This window comes from Artibeus jamaicensis, unplaced genomic scaffold (genome assembly GCF_021234435.1).
Source record: "Artibeus jamaicensis isolate MK-2021 breed Jamaican fruit bat unplaced genomic scaffold, CSHL_Jam_final scaffold_754, whole genome shotgun sequence".
NCBI classification, from domain to species: domain Eukaryota; kingdom Metazoa; phylum Chordata; class Mammalia; order Chiroptera; family Phyllostomidae; genus Artibeus; species Artibeus jamaicensis.
In genome coordinates this window covers 4,889,620-4,911,346 of record NW_026522054.1, presented here as the reverse complement: position 1 = coordinate 4,911,346, position 21,727 = coordinate 4,889,620, and the positions used below count along the sequence as shown (strand labels likewise).

The 21,727-nt window shown below is 41.4% G+C and overlaps 1 protein-coding gene across 2 annotated transcripts in view; it reads right to left on the bottom strand.

Annotated features, from left to right (window-relative positions):
• The window catches only part of AKT3 (AKT serine/threonine kinase 3), a 191,232-nt gene that overhangs the window by 59,744 nt on the left and 109,761 nt on the right, over nucleotides 1–21,727 (bottom strand). For both annotated transcript variants that reach the window (XM_037150946.2, XM_037150947.2), the window contains exons 3-5: nucleotides 20,540–20,665; nucleotides 8,618–8,729; nucleotides 3,771–3,915 (exon numbers count right to left, since the gene is read on the bottom strand). In XM_037150946.2, coding sequence (XP_037006841.1) covers nucleotides 3,771–3,915; nucleotides 8,618–8,729; nucleotides 20,540–20,665 — 383 coding nt within the window. The remainder of the gene's footprint in view (nucleotides 1–3,770; nucleotides 3,916–8,617; nucleotides 8,730–20,539; nucleotides 20,666–21,727) is intronic.

The window sequence follows — 21,727 nt, the reverse complement described above, 5'->3', positions numbered from 1 at the left end:
AGCTTTGAGTTACGGTGGCCAGGCATTAGAGAATAAAATGCCAAGAACTGGAGTCAGACTTTAGGGGAAGACTGAAGGTATGGCCTACCCTTTACACCTGTAAAGGGCAGATCATCATGAGATGATCTCCAACTGCCCCCAGAGAGGCCTAGAAGGGTCACTTAAAAATTAAGCAAAACATTCTCATCTGGTGTTAGTTCCTTAAGGCCCCTCCTGATGGGGCTGGACAACTGCAGCTTGGCAAACCAAATCAAGCACGTCTGAGTCCCAGCAAATCCTTTATTTTTTTAAAATAAAGTCAAAACTATAATGAGAATATCTTTCTTTCCTTTTTATTGACTCTCCTGGGTGAGTCTGGTTAACACAACTGTCTCGGTTTCAGGGGCACGACCCACAGCACGTCGTCTGTGCCCTGTACTGGGTGCGCCGCACCCCAGGCCATCTCCCAGCCAACGCCTTTGGTGCCTCACCTGCCTCACCTGCCGACCTAAACGCAGAGCGGCGCCGACCTCGGGTTGTGAGGCCCGTGCTCTCCGCCCCATCCCCCAGCGGCGCCTCGCTGCCTTGAATAGTAGCTATTCGCTCCATCCTACTGCCTGGTTTTCCAACGTGAACACAGAAGAAAGCGTGTTCTGTACGTCATGAAAAGCATGTTCTCATTTCAGAACGTCCATGTTTACAGTCTGGAATGAAAAGTAATCTGCTCCTGGCTGGTGTAGCTCAGTGGATTGAGTGCGGGCCTGTGAACCAGACAATCGCGGTTCGATTCCCAGTCAGGGCACATGCCTGGGTTGCAGGCTGGTTCCCTGCAGGCCAGTTCCCAGCTGAGGACGCACGAAAGGCAACCACACATTGATGTTTCTCTCCCTCTCTCCTTCCCTTCCCCTCTAAAGATAAATAAATAAAATCTTTAAAAAAAAAAAAAGGGATCTCTAAAAAAAAAAAAAAAGCAATCTGAACTTCTACGGTTCTCTTTATGGCAACTGATACACACAAGGTGTCCAGTCCCAGAGCCACCTGCCAGGGCAGGTGACAACAGTGATTTTCCTGGGTTTAGCCAAATTACTGGGACCATTAGAGAACAGGGAGTACAATGTCCTACCTTCTTCTGAACTCTGCCATTTAAACCATGTTATGCTATGCAACTTTAAACAAAAGGAAATCTAAAAAGAACCATCGAAGTCAGATACAGGTCCAATAAGACAACAAAACCCCTCAAATTCAAAATACTATCAAGTTTTCATTTTGGAAACTGTTTTAGTGACAGAATGCTCAGCAATCTACTTCAAAAGACGGGTATGTGTTTAAGTCTACGCGGATGAAGCAGAACACTAGCTAACAACAACAGCTAATCTTCACTGAGCGCTCAGCGTGTGAGCACTGAACAGGAGGTCCCTCATTTAACCCTCCCAACCTCAGAGCTAAGTACCACTGCCACCTGCCTTTATGGGTGAAGAGACTAACGAACGGAAGGGTCAAGAAACCTCCCGCCACCACACGTGGTGGTCCCCACCATATCACTATCCTGCAACGTTAAAATTCTACTGATTTTTCCGAGAGGCCTATAACATAAATAAAATTAGTAATACCCAAATATTATCTAAGACCAAGAGTTTAAAATAATAATTCGTAAGAGTGCAATCATAGAAGATAATGAATACTGGTATAACTCTGTTTCTAATTTAACTTGATTATGAGTATAGTGATGATAGAGACTATCAAGACTCAAGACGTTTGAATCAATAAAGAGAAGCTGCACCCTGAAGATGTATGTAGAGGGTGTAATGGAAAGTCCTCAGATGCCTGAACACAATCCTTAAGCTCTCTGAGTGTCAGATGATTCAACTGTAAGATGGGATAATGATAGACATTCTTGCGAGGATTAAGTGAGATAATATAAATGACATAAAATACTGCTCAGAGCCTAGAATAAAAAAGCTTATAATAAATGCTTGTAAGTGTCAATCAGGGAAGGTGATGAATTCTAAGATAATCCACACTAGTAACTGTGAAAAAAGGAACACATATTATGTTTATATAATCATTTATAACCAGCCCTAACAGAAAAAAATAAAATCTTGTCACACTTTTCCATTTCTGTATCTTTTGTCTCCAATCAGCCCTCTTCTGAGTAAGTTTCCATACTCATTCCCAGAATTCTTCGCTCCATCAGTGACAACATCTCTAGTTAGGGTGTTATAAACTCCCAACCTTCAACTCTGCCTCAACAGTATCTTATTATTAATCTTTGCTACTAAGAGGATTTTAGGAATTTCCAGAATTACACAGAGTAGAGCTGGTACAGCTTGTTATTAAACAGGACAGTTTTAATTCAGAAGATAAGACCACCTGGAATCTGATGTTAAATAACAAGCATGTTAAAAGTTCACATTAATTCTGTACATGTACACACACCCTTGGAAAAGAAGTGTTCTTATCTCTGAGTGTGTGGTGGGTCTGGGCTGTTTTTACTTTGGCAATGACTGAGGACAAGGGGCAGGAAAGCTGACTTCAAAGTAAAGAGAGAGTCAGCCCTGGCTGGTGTGGCTCAGTGGACTGAGCACAGGCCTATTAAGCAAAGGGTCGCTGGTTCGATTCCCAGTCAGGGCACGTGCCTGAGTTGTAGGCCAGGTCCCCAGTAGGGGACACGTAAGAAGCAACCACACATTGATGTTTCTCTCCCTCTCTTTAGACTCCTTCCCTTCCCCTCTCTCTAAAAATAAGTAAATATTAAAAAAAAAGAAAAAGAAAAAGAAAATACAGTCCTAAAAAAAAGTAAGGAGAGATTCGGTTGAATCAACAAAGAGAGGATAAGTCTTCAAGGAATACAAAAAGGCTTCTTGCACATTTGGCCAAGATCAGACATAGAATGTGATTTTAATCGGGATGGAAATTTCAAAGAAGGAAGAGATCATGAAGTAACTCTAAGGTGTGACTGTATTACTTCACCTACTTTCCATGGCTGGCATGCAGGAGGAGGATTTGAACCCAGGCAGTCCAATTCCAAAGAGTTCTGAATCACTGTGCTTATAAGAAAGTACAGGAATAATCACCTTAAAAATGGTGTTTTCCTTCCTGAAATTTATAATCTATTATAACAAGTATATCCTAACATGGTGAAAGGTATATTCATCTATTTTGAACACCTATATCTTCAGATTAATCTTAAAATACCATTTTTTTCATATAGAAGTTGCTTTTCCACTTTCTACAGCAATGAAAAACAATTCACAATAAATATATAAATTGGCACTTATTATTCCGAGCACTGAGCAGAGGAAAAGTCTGCTTCCCTCACTGGCTCATGAGACTCCATTAAAATAAAAAAACGATTATTCCCAAGACTGTTCGCTTTTCTGCTGACGGGAGCGAGGCTGGGCCGGCGCAGGAAGCGCGGCAGAGTCTTTCCTGTGCTGCCTTCAGGAGCGCGCGGGGTGCCGAGTGAAAGGGGACCAAGTCGTTAGGGGAAGCAGTTCAGCTCCAAGTTTCTAAAATGGCATCTGAGACAATAAGGGGAGGATGGGAGTCAGAGGGTGGCCGATGGCACATCAGTCGCCGCCCCTAACGAGCCCTGTCCACACTCAGTGCCGAACCAGAAATGCTGCTTGAATTATTTGGGGTTAAACAATGACAGGTATTTAAGACTCACCTGAATAAAAACAACTACACCCAGATAACAGGCTGACTTTTTCTTTTCAAATTGCAGTTTTTAGCATATCTCTTCCACCCACACAAGTGGGCTGGTAGGGGGATGAGTTACTATTCCCTACCTTTCTTTTATGGTGGGTTGTGGACGCGTCCATCTCCTCCTCCCCGATGTTGTCAATTTGTGAAGTTGGACTGCAGTTCATTCTCTCCTCTTCCTGCCTCTGAAGTCTGTCTGCTACAGCCTGAATAGCTTCTGTCCATTCTTCCCTATAACAAGCAGAACTTCTCGTCAACAGAGAATGGCAAACGACTCGAGTTTCCTTTTTGTGACATATGCAATGGACACAAATACAGTCTATTCCAGTGTAATACACACACACACACACACACACACTCTCTCTCCCCCCCACTCCAAGGTGGAATTAACCCCAAGGCATTTTACATCACAGCCTAAAGTCTGTAGTACCATTTATTTGGAGGTATGTTAAACAAGAAAAAGAGGAAAAGGATTGTAAGAAAATTCAGTTAAAATCCTTTAAAAGGGCAATAACATGTACATCTTACTTATAAAGTACACTGATCCTTAAAGGTCTGCTGTGCTTTTTGAATGTCTGGTTCAGCTATTGTTAAGTCCATCAACGACACACCATGACCTTCACACCATGATCTTCACCAAGATCAGGTAGCCCAACCGAAATCCTAAGAAAAGTGTTCACAGCCAAAGCCTCTCACTGTTCTCAGATTATAGGTAACTTTCCTTTTTTTCTAGAAAATAATGTTTCACATTTCAAACCGAAAGAATTACATTTGAGGAAAAAATTGAATACATTTTTTTCATGATTTCCAACATGTTTTTCTCTTAGAGTTTTATTTTTGAATTTAATCTTTATTGTACCTTTAAAACAAATAATAGACATAAATTGTAGCTTAAATAGTAAGTCTCTCATCAGGTCAAGCACCATGTATTTCCATGTACATTTTAAACTTAGCTTGTTTTTTCTTCAAGTCCATCAGCATTTTCAATGGAATTGCATTAAGTCTATAGATCCATTTGCAAGGAATTACCATATTAATAAATTATCTTGCAATCCATGAACATGGTATAGCTCTGCATTTATGTTGGTCTTTAACTTCTCAGAGGAATGTTTTGTAATGTTCTGTGAAAGGGTCTTATACATCTTTAATTCAATTTATTTCTAAGTATACTTTTATTGTGGAGGGTTTTTAAATTTTAACTTTTAATTTTTCTCGCTAGTATTTGGAAATGTAGTTGTTCTTGTGTGTTGACCTTTTATCCTGCAGACTTACTAAATTCACTGCTTAGTTTCAGGAGCTTTTATTTTTCTGTATTTTCGACACATGCAGCCATGCTATCTACAAGGAAAGGCACGTTTTACTACTTCCTTTCTAGGATGTTTGCCTTTTCCTTCTTTTGCTTGCCTTATAGTAGTCTAGCTCAGACAGACCATCGGTACGAAGTTAAACACACGTGGTGAGAGCAGACATTATCACTTTATTCTCTCAGGAAGTTCTGTGCCTTGACCTTGAGCACTGCATATACTGTAGGACCTTTTCTGTAACTGCCCTTAAGTTGAGTAAGTTCCCTTTTCTTTCTATTCAACAGAGTTTTTGTTATAAAAAGGTGTTGAATTTTGTCGAATATTTTTTCAATATCTGTTGAAATGATCATGCAGTCTATTAATACAGTGAATTTACTTGAATGGTTTTCAGATGTTAAGGAAACTAAATTCTTAGGATTAACTCCACTGGGTCATGGAGTGTTAGCCTTTTTATGTATTTTGTGATTCTGTTTGTCAAAATTTTGTGAAGAAATTTGGCACCTACGTTCACAAGTATATTGGGCTACAGTTCTCTCCTCTTGTGATAGTGCCTGGTTTTGGGGACGAGGGTGACCGTGGCCTTATAAAATGAGTTAGGAAGTGTTCTCTTCTCCATTGTTTTCTGACATAGATTCTGTAGGACTGGTGTTTAACAGAATACACCAGAATGAAGCCATCTGGACTTGGGAGTGTTCTTTGGAAAAAAAAATACTTTAGTTACTAATTCAATTTTGCTCACTGATAGTAGATTGAGTTTTATGTTTCTTCTTGGGTCACTACAGTAACTGTGTCTTCTCTTTTATTTTCTTTAACAACCTTCCAAAATCCTTCCATTCTATTAATTTTGTTTCAAAGGACTAGCTTTGTTTTATTGACTATTCCCTATTATTTTTCTGTTTTCAAGTTCATTGATTTCTGGTCTTTATTTCTTCCTTCTTTCTGTTTGTGTTGGGTTTAATTTACCATGGAAAACACTATGGAAGTTCCTCAAAAATATCAGGAATAGAACTACCATAGGATCTAGCAATCCTACGTCTGGATATTTAGCCAAAATAACATGAAATCGGGATTTTCAAAAGGTACGTGCACAGCTATGTTCACTACAGCATTATTCCGATAGCCGAGAGAAGAAAAAACCCACATGTCAACTGGCAGATGAAGGGGTCGAGAAAACACAGGGTAAACAGGGTGGAGCATTACTAGGCCTTAAAAACAGGAGGGAATCATGTTATGTGCTACAGTGAGGGTGAACCTTGAGGACTCTATTCTCAGTGAAATCCGCCAGTCACAGGGAGCGGATGTTGTGCATTTTTACCTCTATGAGACATCGCAAGGAGTCCAACTCATGGAAGCAGAAAGCAGAACGACAGTTACCAGGGGCTGGGGAGACAGGGGAATGAGCAGCTGCCCCTCAGCGGGCAGAGTGTCAGTCACGCAAGACGGGAAAGGTCTCAATAGCTACTCTAGATATGCTATTGTAGAGTTAACAGCACAGTACCATATACTTAAAAATTTGGTAGATGTCTATCTAGACAATTTTTAAAAATGGTCTAGAAAAGCTAAGAACATTTGGAAAAAATAGCAATAATAGAAGGCTTGCCTTATTAAAAGCTACAATTATTAGACTTCTTTAATTAAAACCATGTGGTTCTAGTGCTAGAATGGCAAAAAAATAATTGAGGGGAAAAAAGAAAAGATCTAAAAATACAAGTATTTATGTACATGTATATGTGACATGCATAATCAGCCAGAAAAGAATGGATTATTCAATAAATGGAGGTGAGAACAGGCTCATCTTTTGGGGAAAAATAGATTCTAAACTGATAGTAAGAAATAAATACAAGATTTTTAAAGATACATTAGAGATACACATTTAGTTTACAACAGGTAAGGATTTTTGACTGGAAGGAAGAATAAAGAAGATAAAGAGTTTTTCTCAACACAGCTAAGTCTTCCTTAACATTAAAGTCATATAAAACATTGCAACACCAAATTATAGGTGAATTTAGAAAAACAAACTCTAACATAAATATAAATATGCTGTTTTTCATTTTCACTAAAACTGCTTCCTTCTAGTCATAAATGCAAATGAAAATTGATTAACCAGAAAAGCAGTGTGGTATTGTAGGAACTGCAGACTATGTCAAAGTCTTCAGCTATGGCTTAAGCTAAGCCCAGCACTGCAAACACAGAGGCGAGATGAATCGCGTTAGGGGAAGTTATCAATCCATGAAGACTAACACACCCACAGACTATCTAATGCCGTGGGAAGAGTCCCATTCATTCAACAAGTCAACAAATGCTATGTCGGACCCTGGACTGCACGCTAAAAATAAAATAATGAGCAAGGAAGACATCATCCTTGCCAGTCAAGAATCTTAGTTTGCTGAACAAGCAGGCAAAGATTATAGTAGTGATAGTCCTGATACAAAAGCTTCAAGGAGATAGGTAAGTATATGGTTTGTAGGAGAGGTTTCGTGAGAAATGTGACATTTTAAGCTCAGATCCAACACACGCACAGGCATTAGCCCAACCACAGTCGTGGGCTCAGGTATAAGCAGAGTGGGGCCGCAGCACATGGAAATGCCCGGCACCAGCGGGGTGGGTGTTGGAGGAGGGCGCATGGAAGCGAATGCGGGCTGAGGACCTGAATCCATCTCACAGGATGAGACTGGAAGTGTGTAAAAAAAAACCTGTCAGCCTCTGACTCTGGTTATAGAATCAGAATTGTGAGCAACTTCTACTTCTTTTCTATTTTTCTCCCTTTTCTAAGTTTTCTGAAGTAATCATATATTACCATTTATTGTTTACTGACCAAAAAAGTATTATTAAAATAATACTTTCCTATTTACTAGGTTTTGGGGGGAAGTTTTTCTTTGGACTCACACAAGTTTTTTAAGAACTAATTTACTCACTTGAAAAATAGGCTAGGAACATTTCACTTCCCAGAGCTGTTTCTTTTTTCAGTCGAATATGATAACATATGTGCAGGAAAATGAATTGGTGGTGGTGACCACTGACCTAACTCAGTATCAGAGCAACCAGATAAAAGGGTATGAAACAGAATGGGGGCGGGGGGCAGGAAGGGGACAGAATCCCAGGAATTAGCAGTAGATCAGAAAGATGAAAACGTGGCCCTAACAGAGGCTGGTGAGCTGGTTAAAAATCTGCAGCCCTGTCGTCTTCAACAGTGATGACAGCCAATGACATTCGAGTCGGGTACTTTCCCCCTCACTGGCCCGACCTCGGCCTCCTTCTCAACCAGGCGGCCCCTGCACAAGGGCACCCCAACGCGGGGCCTCGGGCTTCCTCTAGCCTCGGAGTCGCAAATACAAACGCAGTGAATCCTACCATTTTTTAAAACACGTGGTTATAAAAATGTCTTCTTTAATTTATATTTTAACTTTTAATGGTGTTTTCTCTTAAGTATATCTTACAGAACTTCGAAAGTTTTGATTTAGTATTTTGCAAGCTATTTATCTATTATGCCAGAATAATAATAATACAGGGACTATAGCATTTTACAAATGTTTACATACTTTTACAAATGGTGAGGTCACATGCACATAGATTTTTTAGATTGACTGTTGCTTTTTCACAAAATGGAAGAAAAAAAATGACTTTCTTACCTTTCTTCTGGCGTATCTACATGAAATGTTCTCTCTATAACAGTGGTCCACTGCAGGCATCTGATAATAAATGTGTTTGGCTTTGGTCGTTCTGTTTTCATTAACTGGCATTCTAGTAACAAAACAAAATGTCTCTTTGAATATACTTATATTTAAACCAAGAAATAAACAGTTAAGAACTGCAGCCTGCTATTCTAAATGAGGCCACGGGGGCCTCTCGGCCTTCTGGGGTTCTCCACGCGGGGAGGGGCGGGGCGGGGCGGTTTGCACTCTGACCCGGTTGGGGCGCCGTGCCCGCTGCCAGCCCAGTCCACCCCGCTCTCTAGGACAAAGTTCCAGTTTCTCAGACTGACTTTTGAAGCTATTCATTAGCAACCCTGAATCTTTTTCAAATGTTATTCCTCGCCATAAATACAAAGCTAGCATCGCAGCTAATTCTCTTCTTCTTGTAAGATAACCTCAGTATTTAAAAACCTACAGTCCTTTGGAAACAAAATTTACTTTATGATCTGTCCCCCTAAAACCTGAAGTACTTGTTTCTTCAAAATCTAAATTGTCCAGTTAAGCCACCTCTGAGAACATTAGTGTTAAATACTGTATGAGAAACACATGTAATAAAGCATATAGATATAGATATTGATGTATAACTAAATCCTAGTAACATTAATTTGAAAAAAATTAGGAGCCTGATCAAATTCTCAATTTACATAGTTACAACTCTAGCGTTAACAGGTGTCTTTCTTTCCCTTGGAAAACCGGTAGAATTACATCTACAGAATAGTGATAGGATATTGTCCCTCATAGAAAAACAAAAAGGTAGGCCTGTGCATTCCAATCAAAGCACACAGCTGCAAAAACCACAACAGTGACGACAACAAAACCCCCTGAGTCTTAGACGACTGTAAATAAATAATCCTAATAAGTTCATTAAAAATGTACATACAGGGTCTGGCAAAAGTAACGCCTGCTTGAGCGTGGTTGGTAGGGCAGTAATGTAGGTGTAATAATGTGTAGTTTTAATTTGAACATTTCACCTAAAATGTCATATAAGGTGCTTATGTGTGTGCTACTGTTTTGTTACGGAAGTACATGCTTATGATTTTGTGATAAAAGATTGTGTAATAAAAGGGGGCATTATTTGTGCCAGACCCTGTATAGAAAGACAACCGGAGTTATCATTAGACTCTGACCGATCTAGAAAACACTCTCTCAAGTCTTAAAACTTTAAGCAGACATGGATGTCTTTCTTTCCACTTAGAAACTCTGACCCCCAATAAGTTTTCCTAACTTAAAAGGTTCCAACCACAGCTGTCAAGAGGCCTCTGGGTCTTTAGCATAAAATGCTTCATTTTAAAATCTGCTTTAACTGATGCATTGCAAGCTAAATGGAGAACATACTTTGGAATAATCAGCCCATTCATCGTTAGTACAATAGAAAAAAATCTGAAATCTTTGACAATTTAGGTCAGTAGAGAAAATTTCCTTTCCATTATTTTTTTTCCAAAATGTACTCTTCTGAAATAATTACAGCTAAGTCATTGTTTTGGCGTGTTGTGAGTTGCTCCACCAGAGCATCAAGATTTTACGTGCGTTATTTCTCACTCATCCACCCAATAAAGTTCTAACATGTTTCTGCTCATTTCTATTTCTATCACAAGTAAGCAAATGGAAGCCGTCTGATGTTTAAGTCACTCATTCCAAATCATCAAGTCATTAAAGTCATAAGCTGAAGATCTCCAATCCAGGTTTCCCAGCTCCAAATTCTTGTCTCTTCTTAGCACGTCACATGCTGTTTTAGGAGTGGTTGTGGCTCACAAGAGAGAAAACAAGGGTTTATCTCTTTACAATAAGCTTTATATACTTGCCTCTCTAGGTTTTTGCAATTAAATTGACAGAAACAAGTGACACAGAGAGGATTGCAATAGTCTCCCCCAAAGAAAAGTGACCAAACTTCTTGCTTAATATTCAAGCACTAAAAGTAACTGCCACCTAATTTGGGAACGTCACATTTAAAACCAACAGTACCTATAAAGGACACATGGACAAAACAAAGCAAGAGTGGGACGCAGTGGTGCCTGGTGGGGGAAGTGGTGAGAGCAAAACGGAGACAACTGTACCTGAACAACAATAAAAAACAGAAATAAAATTCCCCAAAGTAAAAATAAAGTCTAGCAAAAACTCTAAGAAAAATGAAATAAAATAAAAACAACACCACACTTTGATTCTGTGATTATAAGACAGGGGAAGTTCTAGGTGATAGAGAAGCTGTTAGGGAATGATACTGTTTCAGAATTTATTTCTAGGAGTTCCATTAGAAAAATAGCTTTCTGTCAATACGAGATCCTGGCTACGAGGTTGAAAGCACATGTGCATACTTATTGGCCAACATGTGAAAAACCTGACGTGAAGTAACACAGGACCCCAGCGGCCTGAAGGCTGATGCAAGGACCGGCTTAGGCCCGTCCATCCCTGAGAGCACGTTGGGTCTACAGCTGTGCTAAAACTGTAACAGCGGCCATCAGTAGGAAAAACGTAACTCTCTGAAGGCGTGGACTTCCCGAGACTTTATGAGGTAAACACTCAATGTGTAAATAATACAGGCCAACAAAAATATTTTAACCTCCTTCCACAGGCCACTTGTGAAGCTCTCAAAGGAAACAGCACATAAGAAATAATTCTATTAAGAGAGTATTATATGTTTATTTTTAATTCCTTTCTAAGAGTACCCTCCACAGAGAGAAGCCTTCTTCATGCGCTTTTGGAAGCAAAAACTGCTGCTGGTTGGACGGTTCAATTATCATGAACTGTTCTGGCATATTTCGAAAGCACTGCCGTTTTAAAACATAGAAAATGTCTAAAAATGCAGCCAGAGTAATAGATTCCGAGCGCATGGGTGGGGGGGTGAGGGAGAAAGACAAAGACAAATTGGTCCAAAAGGACACTGAGACTTCATCGTTGGAAGACTATTGTGCTGACAATTAGTGACAGGAAGCAGAGCACAAAACAAGTGAATGGAAAAGCTGCACTTGCAGAGAGCGACCTTATTATAGAGCAGAAACACCATTGTAATCAGGGGCGGTGCGCCCTCCTCTACGGAAGAGGCGCCCTGCTCTCTTTCTCTGCCCCTACATTTCACTTCTTCATTAGCATGTGCTTCATTATGTGTTATTTCCAACCCCAAAGAATGCCCCTACGTCTTTCCTAAATTCCAGGGCTTACAGGTTCTTTCTCTAGACTTGGCCTTGGGCCTCATCTAACTTTACTCAAAATACAACAAGTACTTTTAGACTAGCATAAAGACATGGGGGGGGGGACAGAAAGACAGTGATTTGTGTGTAACTGCAGAGACATCAACAAAACACGTGATCCTCAAGTCCAGTTTGTTAAAAATGCGATGATCACAGAATTCCCACCTAATATCCAGACAGTTCTGCCTCTAACAATGAGTGATTCTCCTATGACTCGTGTGATAGAACTAGAAGAACAAGGCTGAATTCTGCGCACACTACTGAACCCTCCGCATCAAGCTTCGGCTGACTAAGAAGCTGAAACACACTCACGTTCTAGGTGACGAGACTGGGTCCATGACATGGGCGGACACAGACCCAGAAGCAGGGAGAGGCCGTACCTCTGGACCCTGGGAAACCTCTACCCCTGGACCCTGATGAGCGCAGCCCCAGATGCTTTCCCTGAGCAGCGGTGTGGGAAAAGCACCGGCCCTGAAGCCGGGAAGCTGTGGGTTCCACTTCTAGTTCCACCGCTTACTCGGTAACGTGACCACTGGCAAATCCCGTGAGCCCCGCTTCCCCAGCTGTGACAGATACAATGAGCCCTAAAAAAGCGTTAGAGGAGTAACCATATGGATGGGAGGTGCACAGCACACGGGTGCTCAACAAGAGGCAATTTATTATTATTAATTCCCAAGAGACTTCATGTGTCGGGAAATTATCTGCTGGTGATAGGCAAATCAGTGACTTTCAGAAGAAAAGGAGACCTTTAGAGATCCCTCACTCTACCGCCCTCCTGTCACGGATGACGTAACCCAGAGCCCCAGGGCGGTTAAGTGACTGACCCAAAATCACACAATGCAGTCCTATCAGATGATCAGGCACCTGGCTCCCACCTGCACCAGTGCCCCTGCTATCACGTGTCACCATCACTTAAACAGCCCCCTGGAGAACAGCGAGGGTCTGCTATCTACCTGCCGCGTGTGATACTTGGCATACCACATTTTTGTGGGTGTTGACTAAACAGCATTTGAAGAGAGTTGTCACCGCCAAACCCTTTACGTGATTACGTGCATCCAAGCCAGGTGTTACTTAATCTCTCTCTCTCTAGGTCTTAGTTTCATTCTCTAGTGTGTTTTTTTAAGGTAATACTTATTTCAGGTTAATTCTTATCACCAAAAAATGTAATCATATAAATAAAGCACCTTGCACAAAGTAGGCTCTTAAAAGTGTCAATTTTTTCCCTTCCTTCCTTAAGTCCCTCTTAGTTCCATATGGATTAATTATAAGGCAGGATTAAAGCACCAAATATAATGGGCATATACTCACTTTTAACTGACATTTTTAAAAATTACACCACCTTCCACCTTCTGGAAAATGAAATGTAAGCTAAAAAAATTAAAAGCAGACAAATAAATCAGGTGTGTATCTGCATTTAACTTAATAAAAATGAACTGTCAATCAATGGGCACAGTCAGAAAGGTGTGTAGACAGAATTTGTACCCTTCCGACATGGGAGGGTGTCACCAAGGAACAGGGTGGACACAGTAATAACACAAAACAAGAAGCTCCTTCCGCTGTTGGTAGTGTTTTACAGTCGGTAAATTTCGGCCTGAGAAGCTAACGCACATTGACCTGCCAGTCATTGATGGGAAACGTTATGCGACAAGCCCACCACCGCGGCTCACTGCGCACAGGCTGCGAGCGGCCCCCCGCCCCCGCCCCCATCCCCACCACCACCTTGCCTCTCCCGTGTAAAGGCCATCGGATTTGCTTTCAATCAACAGATAGGAGATGCTGTATTCTTTTTAAAAAGCCTTTAGAGCTAAAGAAAATAATATCATCTGTAAGATGGGATTTAAAATGGGAGTATGTATTTTCATCAGTAAATCTGTTCAATATTCTACTAGGAAGGCAGATGACAGCTGATGCCATTATAAAAACTGCACATTAGGTACCAGGGGAGCTCACAGGGGACTGAGTGCCTCACTGTGACCCTGAGGAAACAGTCTCTGAGACCAGCACGGCATTCTGCCAAATACAGGGTCCGGCCCAAATACCACCCCTGGTTTGTATTTACAGGAAGTTTTATCACATGATCATAGGCATGTAACTCTGTAACATAACACCACCACACTCAAGCACACCACAGGACACTTTAGGTGAACTGTCCAAATCGCTGTCTATCACTGCCCATGATTCCACGTAAGCGCCATAATGACTGATATTCCGATGAGTGGGGCCAGGGGGGTAACGATGGCAACTACACAGATCAGCCTCCGCGTTCATCGGGAAAGAGGGCGCACCGTCAGGAAGGGCACGGGAAGCAACAGCCGTCGGAGCAGCCCACCTAGAGTGTTGCGGCAAGGGAAGCGGCAAAATGATCAGCTGATCTATAAATTCAGGTGTATAAATGATGCAGAACTGGCGAAACCTTTCGGAGACGCAGAGGGTGGCTCTCACACGCAGGCGCCTGATTTGAAGCCCACGTGGGATGACTGGTTTCTGTTCTGCACCTTTGCCGTGCGGAAGCTGCTGCACTGACTGGAGCGTGATGATGAAGGAGAAGAAGGCAGGGTGTGGCTCCGTGTGTGTTACCACTCCCTGTGATCGGCTGAGAACCACCTCCCGTTAGACTGATTTTTGAAAAGGTTTTCTCCACTTCCCATTCTAAACTTGGTTTATGAGTTAAATTTTGCAAATACATACACAAAATACCACCTATAAAAAATAAAGGAGAGGAGGTAAATTCAATTTAGGGTAATTCACTTTATGATAAGATTTTAAGGCATCTATTTCTAACAGTGTGATGCACAGTTTACCAGACGTAACTTTCTGTTAGTCTAAAATCTGCTCATAATTGGGAGGTGGGGAAGGAGGAAGCACCAAATCTTTAAATGATTAAGTATATAAAATGGTCTAAAAAGCACTTAAAATAAACACAGGGTTCGAAGTTTTGTGTGCAACTGGGCCTCATAGAACCCAGCAATGTATCTCAAAAAGAAAATGCGTGGGGCATTAGGGAGTAATAGAAAGAAAAAAAAGGAACACTGACAATATACAGAGTATAAAAGTAGTTGCGATTTTGGTGTTTCATCATTAATGTACAGCACATCAAAAAAATAATAGTTCATCTTCCTCTTATAAAAAATGGAGAAAAACTGACATTTTTCTGAGCAAGGAGACGGTATTTGCAAAGGAACTTTTTTTGGAAGACTAATCTCCACGAATCTGTGCATTGCTTCCAAACATTCCAGAGAGACTATGTGTAGGCAGGGCATCATTAGGAGACCATCAGAAAAACCCAGGGGACCTGGCGAAGAGCACAACCGGCGAGGAAGCAGTGAGATGGGAAAGGAAGGAAAACGAGACAGCACCTTGCTGACTGACTGACTCAGGAGGGAAGGAGAACTGTCTACAGATGGGTTACTGTTATTTATTTTATCAAATACTCACTTGGACACCTAATGCTCAAAGCCTTCATTGGCTTCCAACAAGTTGCCATAAAAAACATCCATTCAAGACCTTTCCCGGTCTGATTAAAATTGATCTCATCTTAACTTATTTTTCGACAACAGATTCTCTGTTCATCTAGGAAGCTGCCTACATTGCTCACAAGACAGGCCGCTCCTTAACTCCAGACTTTACATGTTTGCCCACGTCGCTCCCTTCCAGACACCTACAGCACCCCATCCTTCCAGGCCTGCGCTAACCTCAGCTCATGAACACGTTCTTAGCTAAGCACCCCAGCTTATCTTTACCTATTCTCTCAACTTCTGCGGCCTTTGCTCTCTATAAAGTTCATTTTGGCAATTACTCTGATTTTCCCTCCCACTGCTCCAGGTTCTCCGTGCATGTCTTCCAGACATCCAATTCAATGACAAATTCCTCCATAAAAAATTGTATTTCATACTCCTGTTAGTATCTAGTATGATTCTAATGAGCAGTAAACCCTTGAAACTGAGTTACTCTATTCTCTCGTAATCCTTGTATATTTACACAGCATCGGGTTGTTCTGGATGCGGGGCCGCCACTCCAGATCGCCCGGCGTTAGGCCGTTCTTCTCTCCCCATGAACAGCCGCAGTGGATGCACTAGTGGGAACCAGCGAATTTGTCTTCATGTTTATAATCTCCGAGTCTAATGTTTATTCAGAGGGAAGGATTTTTTTGGTAGGTTTAAGGCCCATAATTTCCTTCCTTCTTTCTTTCAAACAGAAGAAGAAAAACAGGTTAATGAGTAAACATTCCATTTAACTTTTAAAACTGGCCTAAGAAATGCAGACCGACCTACTTCTTAAAAAAGGAATTGTGGAGCGGTGCCGGGGAGGAAAGTGACACCGTCACTTTTTTGTGACAAGCCAGTATTTGCAACCCAGAGTGAAGCCGGATTCTAGGCCGCCCTTCTGTGGACACAGCCAGGCACTTCTCCCTGGTCCCCGCTGCCAGCAAGACTGAGCCCCGAGACATATGGACAAATGTTCCAGTTCTCCACGAAGGAACTGTTTCTGCTTCTGAGTTGGACTGATATCTGTCAAAATGTTAAAAACCATGACTACTGGGTAGACAGACTACTGCGCTCAAAGTAACTTTGAACACAGCTTTGCGACAATGCTGGAGTGAGTCTTACATTATTTTTCAGTCAAAATGCACTATTTCCTGTGTAAAGATAATCTCTATAATTAGCAACTTATCAAACTACAATTCTGATTTAAAATGTACCTTGCATTAAAAAATATTTGTATTTACATTTCTACAGCACTATGTTTAGAGGGCACCTTCCCATATAGTTCACATCTGATCTACCCAAAGGATGAAGGTCAAATGTTATGATCCACATTTTATAGGGCTTGGGAAATTCTGTATGACAGAGAATATCACCATTTAAGTGCTGGAATTCCCACCCAAAACCAAATCTCCAGGCTCTTCATCTAGGTAAGATGTCACAGAACGTGGGTGGGGAAAGGAATCCCATTTTTAAGTAACAGTAAACAGATTTGATACTTTACTGCTACTATCTAGTAAAATAACCTTAAAAAAGATCATTGACTTTCTAAGGGCTTCATTTTTCTTATCTAAAAAGTGGAAAATATAGACCAGATGTTTTCAGATATTCATCTGAAAATCGCTGTAAAGCCCTAGCACGTGGGCACTAGGAGACAGAGATAAGTCACAGCAGGCTCTTCCCTTCAAGTAACTCCCCAGGGAGCAGGTGAGACTTGCACTTGAACAGATAACCAAGAAAAGCTGTGATAACAACAAAAGGTAACAAGCTTTGGGAAAGGCAGGGAGAAGACCTTTAGCAACGAAGTAGGCTGGGAATTTAAATATGAATGAAATCCTAAGGAACAAAAACAGAGAAGAGGACACTGCAATCAGAGAGAACAGCATGAACACAGGCTCGGGGCAGAAAAGCAGCAGAGTTTGCAGCAGCAAGCGGTCGGTCGGGTGCAGCCCAAGCACAACTGCACAGAAGGGAGGCAAAGCAGGAGCTGAAAGCAGAGGCCAGTCTGAGCAGGCCCTGTGTGATGGATTAAGGAGCTGGATTTTATGCACCAAACAATGAGGACCTGGGGCAGGGCATGCCCAGGGGACTGGCACCCTTAGGATTTGATTTTAGAAAGGTCACTTTGATGGCCGTGTGAAGGAATTATTACAAGTGGTGGGAACTAGAGGCATAGCAGAGACGACGAAGCCTTGTTTTTGGGTAATCACAGGCAAGGACATTAAGTTTGAGAAAGAAGCAAAATCAGGGCTAGAAATAAATTGGAAGTGGGGTAAAGATGTGAGGGGGGCAGGCATGAAATGGATTCAGGTTTCTGCTCAAGACAGAAAAGAGATGCTGAAAACATAGGGGGGAAATTGATAAAATTATCTTGAGTTCAGCTTGGTACATGTTGAGTCCCAGAAATCAGGTGAAGAGAGTAACCCGCTGCTCAGGACAAAGGGTCACCCTGAAGACATGGGAGTGACGGAGCAAGCTGCAAACAGGAAGCAACTAAAACCTTTAAAGTGAATGCTCCCACCCAGGGCCAGGGTGCCACGGGAGAAGAATCCTCGGCCAGAACGCAGAACAGCCAAACTGCATGCAACAGGCAAAGGCAGAAAACCAGGAGAAGGGGCATTTCAGAAGGACGAGACAGGGATGGGGGAGGTCATCCCAGGAAGGACCTGGTGGCCACCAGCATTAAGTGCAGTCCTGATGTAACTCAGTGGAGAGAACTGAACAACATCCACTAGTCTTAGAAATTAAGTGGCCACTGAAGAATTTATTAAATAAAAGTGGTTTCAAAAGAAAGGAATCTGAAAGTGAATGAAGACTGAAAAGATCGATTCTAAGTCCCTTCCAGTTCTGACTTTATTTTTTTCATATGGCTAAAAAGCCTATTTTCATAACATTCCATTAAAACCCACATAGATTAAATTTAAGTAACACTTTCGATTATCTGGAAAAACAAGATATCAGCTATCAATGGAATATACGGAATACACACACATATATAATTTTCCCATATACCTTAGAAATACTTCGTAAACTGACCCCTTTCTTCATACACTAACAGGGACTGAGAAGTAGGGACACCACTGGTGAAGTCACCCTCTCCTGTTCCAACTGTTCTTTCTTATAATGTCTCACAAAAACATTTCTGTCAACCTCCCCACCCAGAATATCCTTCTCGTCCATTTTAGTTTGTTTAACTCCTATCCACTCTTCAAGGACCTGCTCAACTTCCCGCTCCCAGAATCCCAGACCTACAGGGCCTTACGAACTCATCAAACCCAAGCGCCTTCATTGTTCTGATGAAGCGATTAAAGATCAGAGTTTCAGAGAACGACGTGCCCAAGGCCATGCTCAAGCTTCTGGCCAGGCTGGCATCTGACCTACAACCAGGGCCCATCTCACCACAGTATTTCCCGGTTAATTATCATTTAAAAAATTAAAGATCACAATAGATCCAGCTTTAAGAACAGTTCGTTTAAAATAGTGTAGCTAGTGCAACAAGAGCCACGCGAACACACTTCTGAAGACCGAGCGGCTGGCCTGCAGCGTCACTCGTGGGTTCGAGGCCACTGCCCACAACTCCACCACGACAGGAGGGGAGGGTGCAGATGTCGGTGCGCCCTCACTTCCAGGAGGAGCCGCCTGCCAGTCACTGAGCGGGCCCTCTCCCCGAAAGTGCAGCATTTACTCCAGCCTCTGCCAGTGCAAGTGTGGGAGCAGATGTTGGCAGACTGTGGCATACAGCATGTCTTTAAAATTTGCTAGGGTGTGAAATTTCATAAGGTCAAAAAATGTTGCATTTTGATCAGCAGATACAGGAGTTCTATACTTTTTATAAATGATGTCAGACAAACCAATAGCAATCGCGAGTAAAATAAAGAAGCCAAGAAACCATGGCGGCATCGGGAAGTACCTGATGATCTATGCCAACTCCTATCCCCTCTACAGCAAAGGCTCACGGAGAGGATCTTTAAAATGACAACGTGTTAGACCAAAATACAAGGTCTCTTCAATTGACAGTGAGATTTAAAAAGTAATTTTCTACTGAAGGAAAGCTGTAACAACCTAATGAGCCTTTGGTGGGGAAATAATTTCCTTAACTGATCTATACATGTAAGTGTTCTCACTTTTTTTGTTTTTGAAGTTGTATCTTTATCATTCAAATGATTTAACAAACCCTTTGGTTTATATTTTATCATATTCTTCAAATAAAATTAACAGAGAATATCCATAAAAAAGCCTGGGACTCTACATAATGGTAAAATGACCCTGATAACATGCGAGGACTTCCGCAATTTTGGATTTTTTGTTGTTACTATTTTACTGTATTTTTTATTATTTTTCCTGCTTTAATCTTCCCTCATATCTTTTCCAAATGCAGCTAATAGATGACAACCTACAATCAAAACCAAAATTAAGAACTGTGTCCAGTTAAAGATTTTTGTCTCAACGGGATGGACTTTGGCTGTTAGGCAGGTTTATTTTAACTTAACACAACTTTAAAATGCTTCACTTTGAAGTGAACATAGAAAACCCTTCCACTGGTGACCGATAGTGCACAGTCCCAAGTGCCTGGTCACTGGAAAACAATAATGACCACTGTCATTATCACCATCATCGTCTTGCCGTTTACTCTGTGCTAAGTTCAAGCATATACATAATATCTCAGTAAGTTTAAATTACGAAGATTTTTGTTAGTTATTTGTAAGGAAGAAAGATGAAACTACAAACATAAAATCTCCCCTGAAAGTGATTTCCAACGAAAATCACTTATTTCTCATCACACACTCAATCAGAGGAGCTACCCAAGGTTATGCCACGAGTCATACCCAAGGTTATGAGTAGCGATGCACGAAGTACTGGCCATCTCCAAACCAGGCTGACCGCAGCGACCAAGTTCAAAGGGCTTTGTTTAGATTTTGTACAGGAGCACCTGAAGTATATATCTGGGGGACTACAATGATCACATTCAAGTGCTAACTATAAAAAATATGAAATAATTCATTCTATAAGACCACATATTACCGATCGTCCTTATGCTACGGAATTGAAAGTCTACCACGGCTGAACATTTCTGTGCTATTAAATACAAACCTAAACTTTTAAAAACCTTCTCATACAGACTAAGGTACCCGCCACATACGGTCATGTGAATAAACAAACACAAGGTGAACCAATGTTCACAGTGAACTTACTTGCCACTGAAAAGTTGTTGAGGGGATAAGGTAAGTCCACGTCCTGAGGTTTCTCTTTATATCCTATGAACGAGCCGTCCGTCTTCAGGAGGAAGTATCTCGGCCTCCAGTTTTTTATGTATTCTCCTACACGAGGAAAGCATGCATGTTAATGCTAGAGGGAAAAAGTGAACGGCAACTTTTATGAGAAACATAAAGTACGGCACAATGTATTCCCACAACACTGGCCGCCCAAAATCAAGTTAGGCCATTTTCTTTTAACTTAGCTTATAAAAGAAAATACATAGGCCTGCAATTAAGATTCAATAAAAACCCAAACACATTTTGTTTTTAATGATTTTACACTTTGATAATTCATTTGCACCATTATTTCTTCAGAGAACCACTCGTCTGAGTACACATTTTGTTCAGTTTTCCGTTTTATCAGATGGCTGTTCCGAGCATGTTTTCAGCCGTTTTAAAAAGGCCTTGGTAAATCACCCACGCAGTATTGAGGAATTTCTACAGAAAAACGCTTATCATAAGAGGCGATATGAGATAGATGTTTCTCTCCCGTGTACCACAGAGTGATTGTGCCACTTTTTTGAAAAGAAAGGGAAAATAGTCTATTTTCATTGTTCAATCTTGATCATAACTTTTTTAAACATTTTATTGTCTTACATAGGAAAATAACTCACCATGCAATGCTGACTGTAAGTCAAGGAAATGACAGAACAGGGGTTAGCAGAGCTTAAAAACCACATGCACCCCCTCCCCCACACACACACACGGTAACAACTACCAGAGCACACAGTACAGTGCCAAGCACACAACAGCCAACGAATTCAGCAGATTTCGATACAAGCTACCATCTAGCCACTGAAACACACAATTTTAGCATCTGGATCCCCATTGTATGGTGTCAAAAAGAACTCTTCCTAATTTTAAGCAACAGAGGTGCTCAATGCCACAAAAGCTGGAAGGCTACCTGGTCTCAATTCTCAGTTCTTTGCCGGATAGTTCTACCTGGCTGTGCAACCTCAAAGCCTTGATCCCAGTATACAAATATTTGGAAGCAGTTCCACGTTCCCTGCGAATCGGCTTCTGTCAACGCCAGTTAGCTAAACTCAGACGTACCACCTGACGGCTCCCCTAACCTAGCCTATCGGTGGCTAGGCCAGAAGTCTCTCTGATGGAGCCCAACCTCAC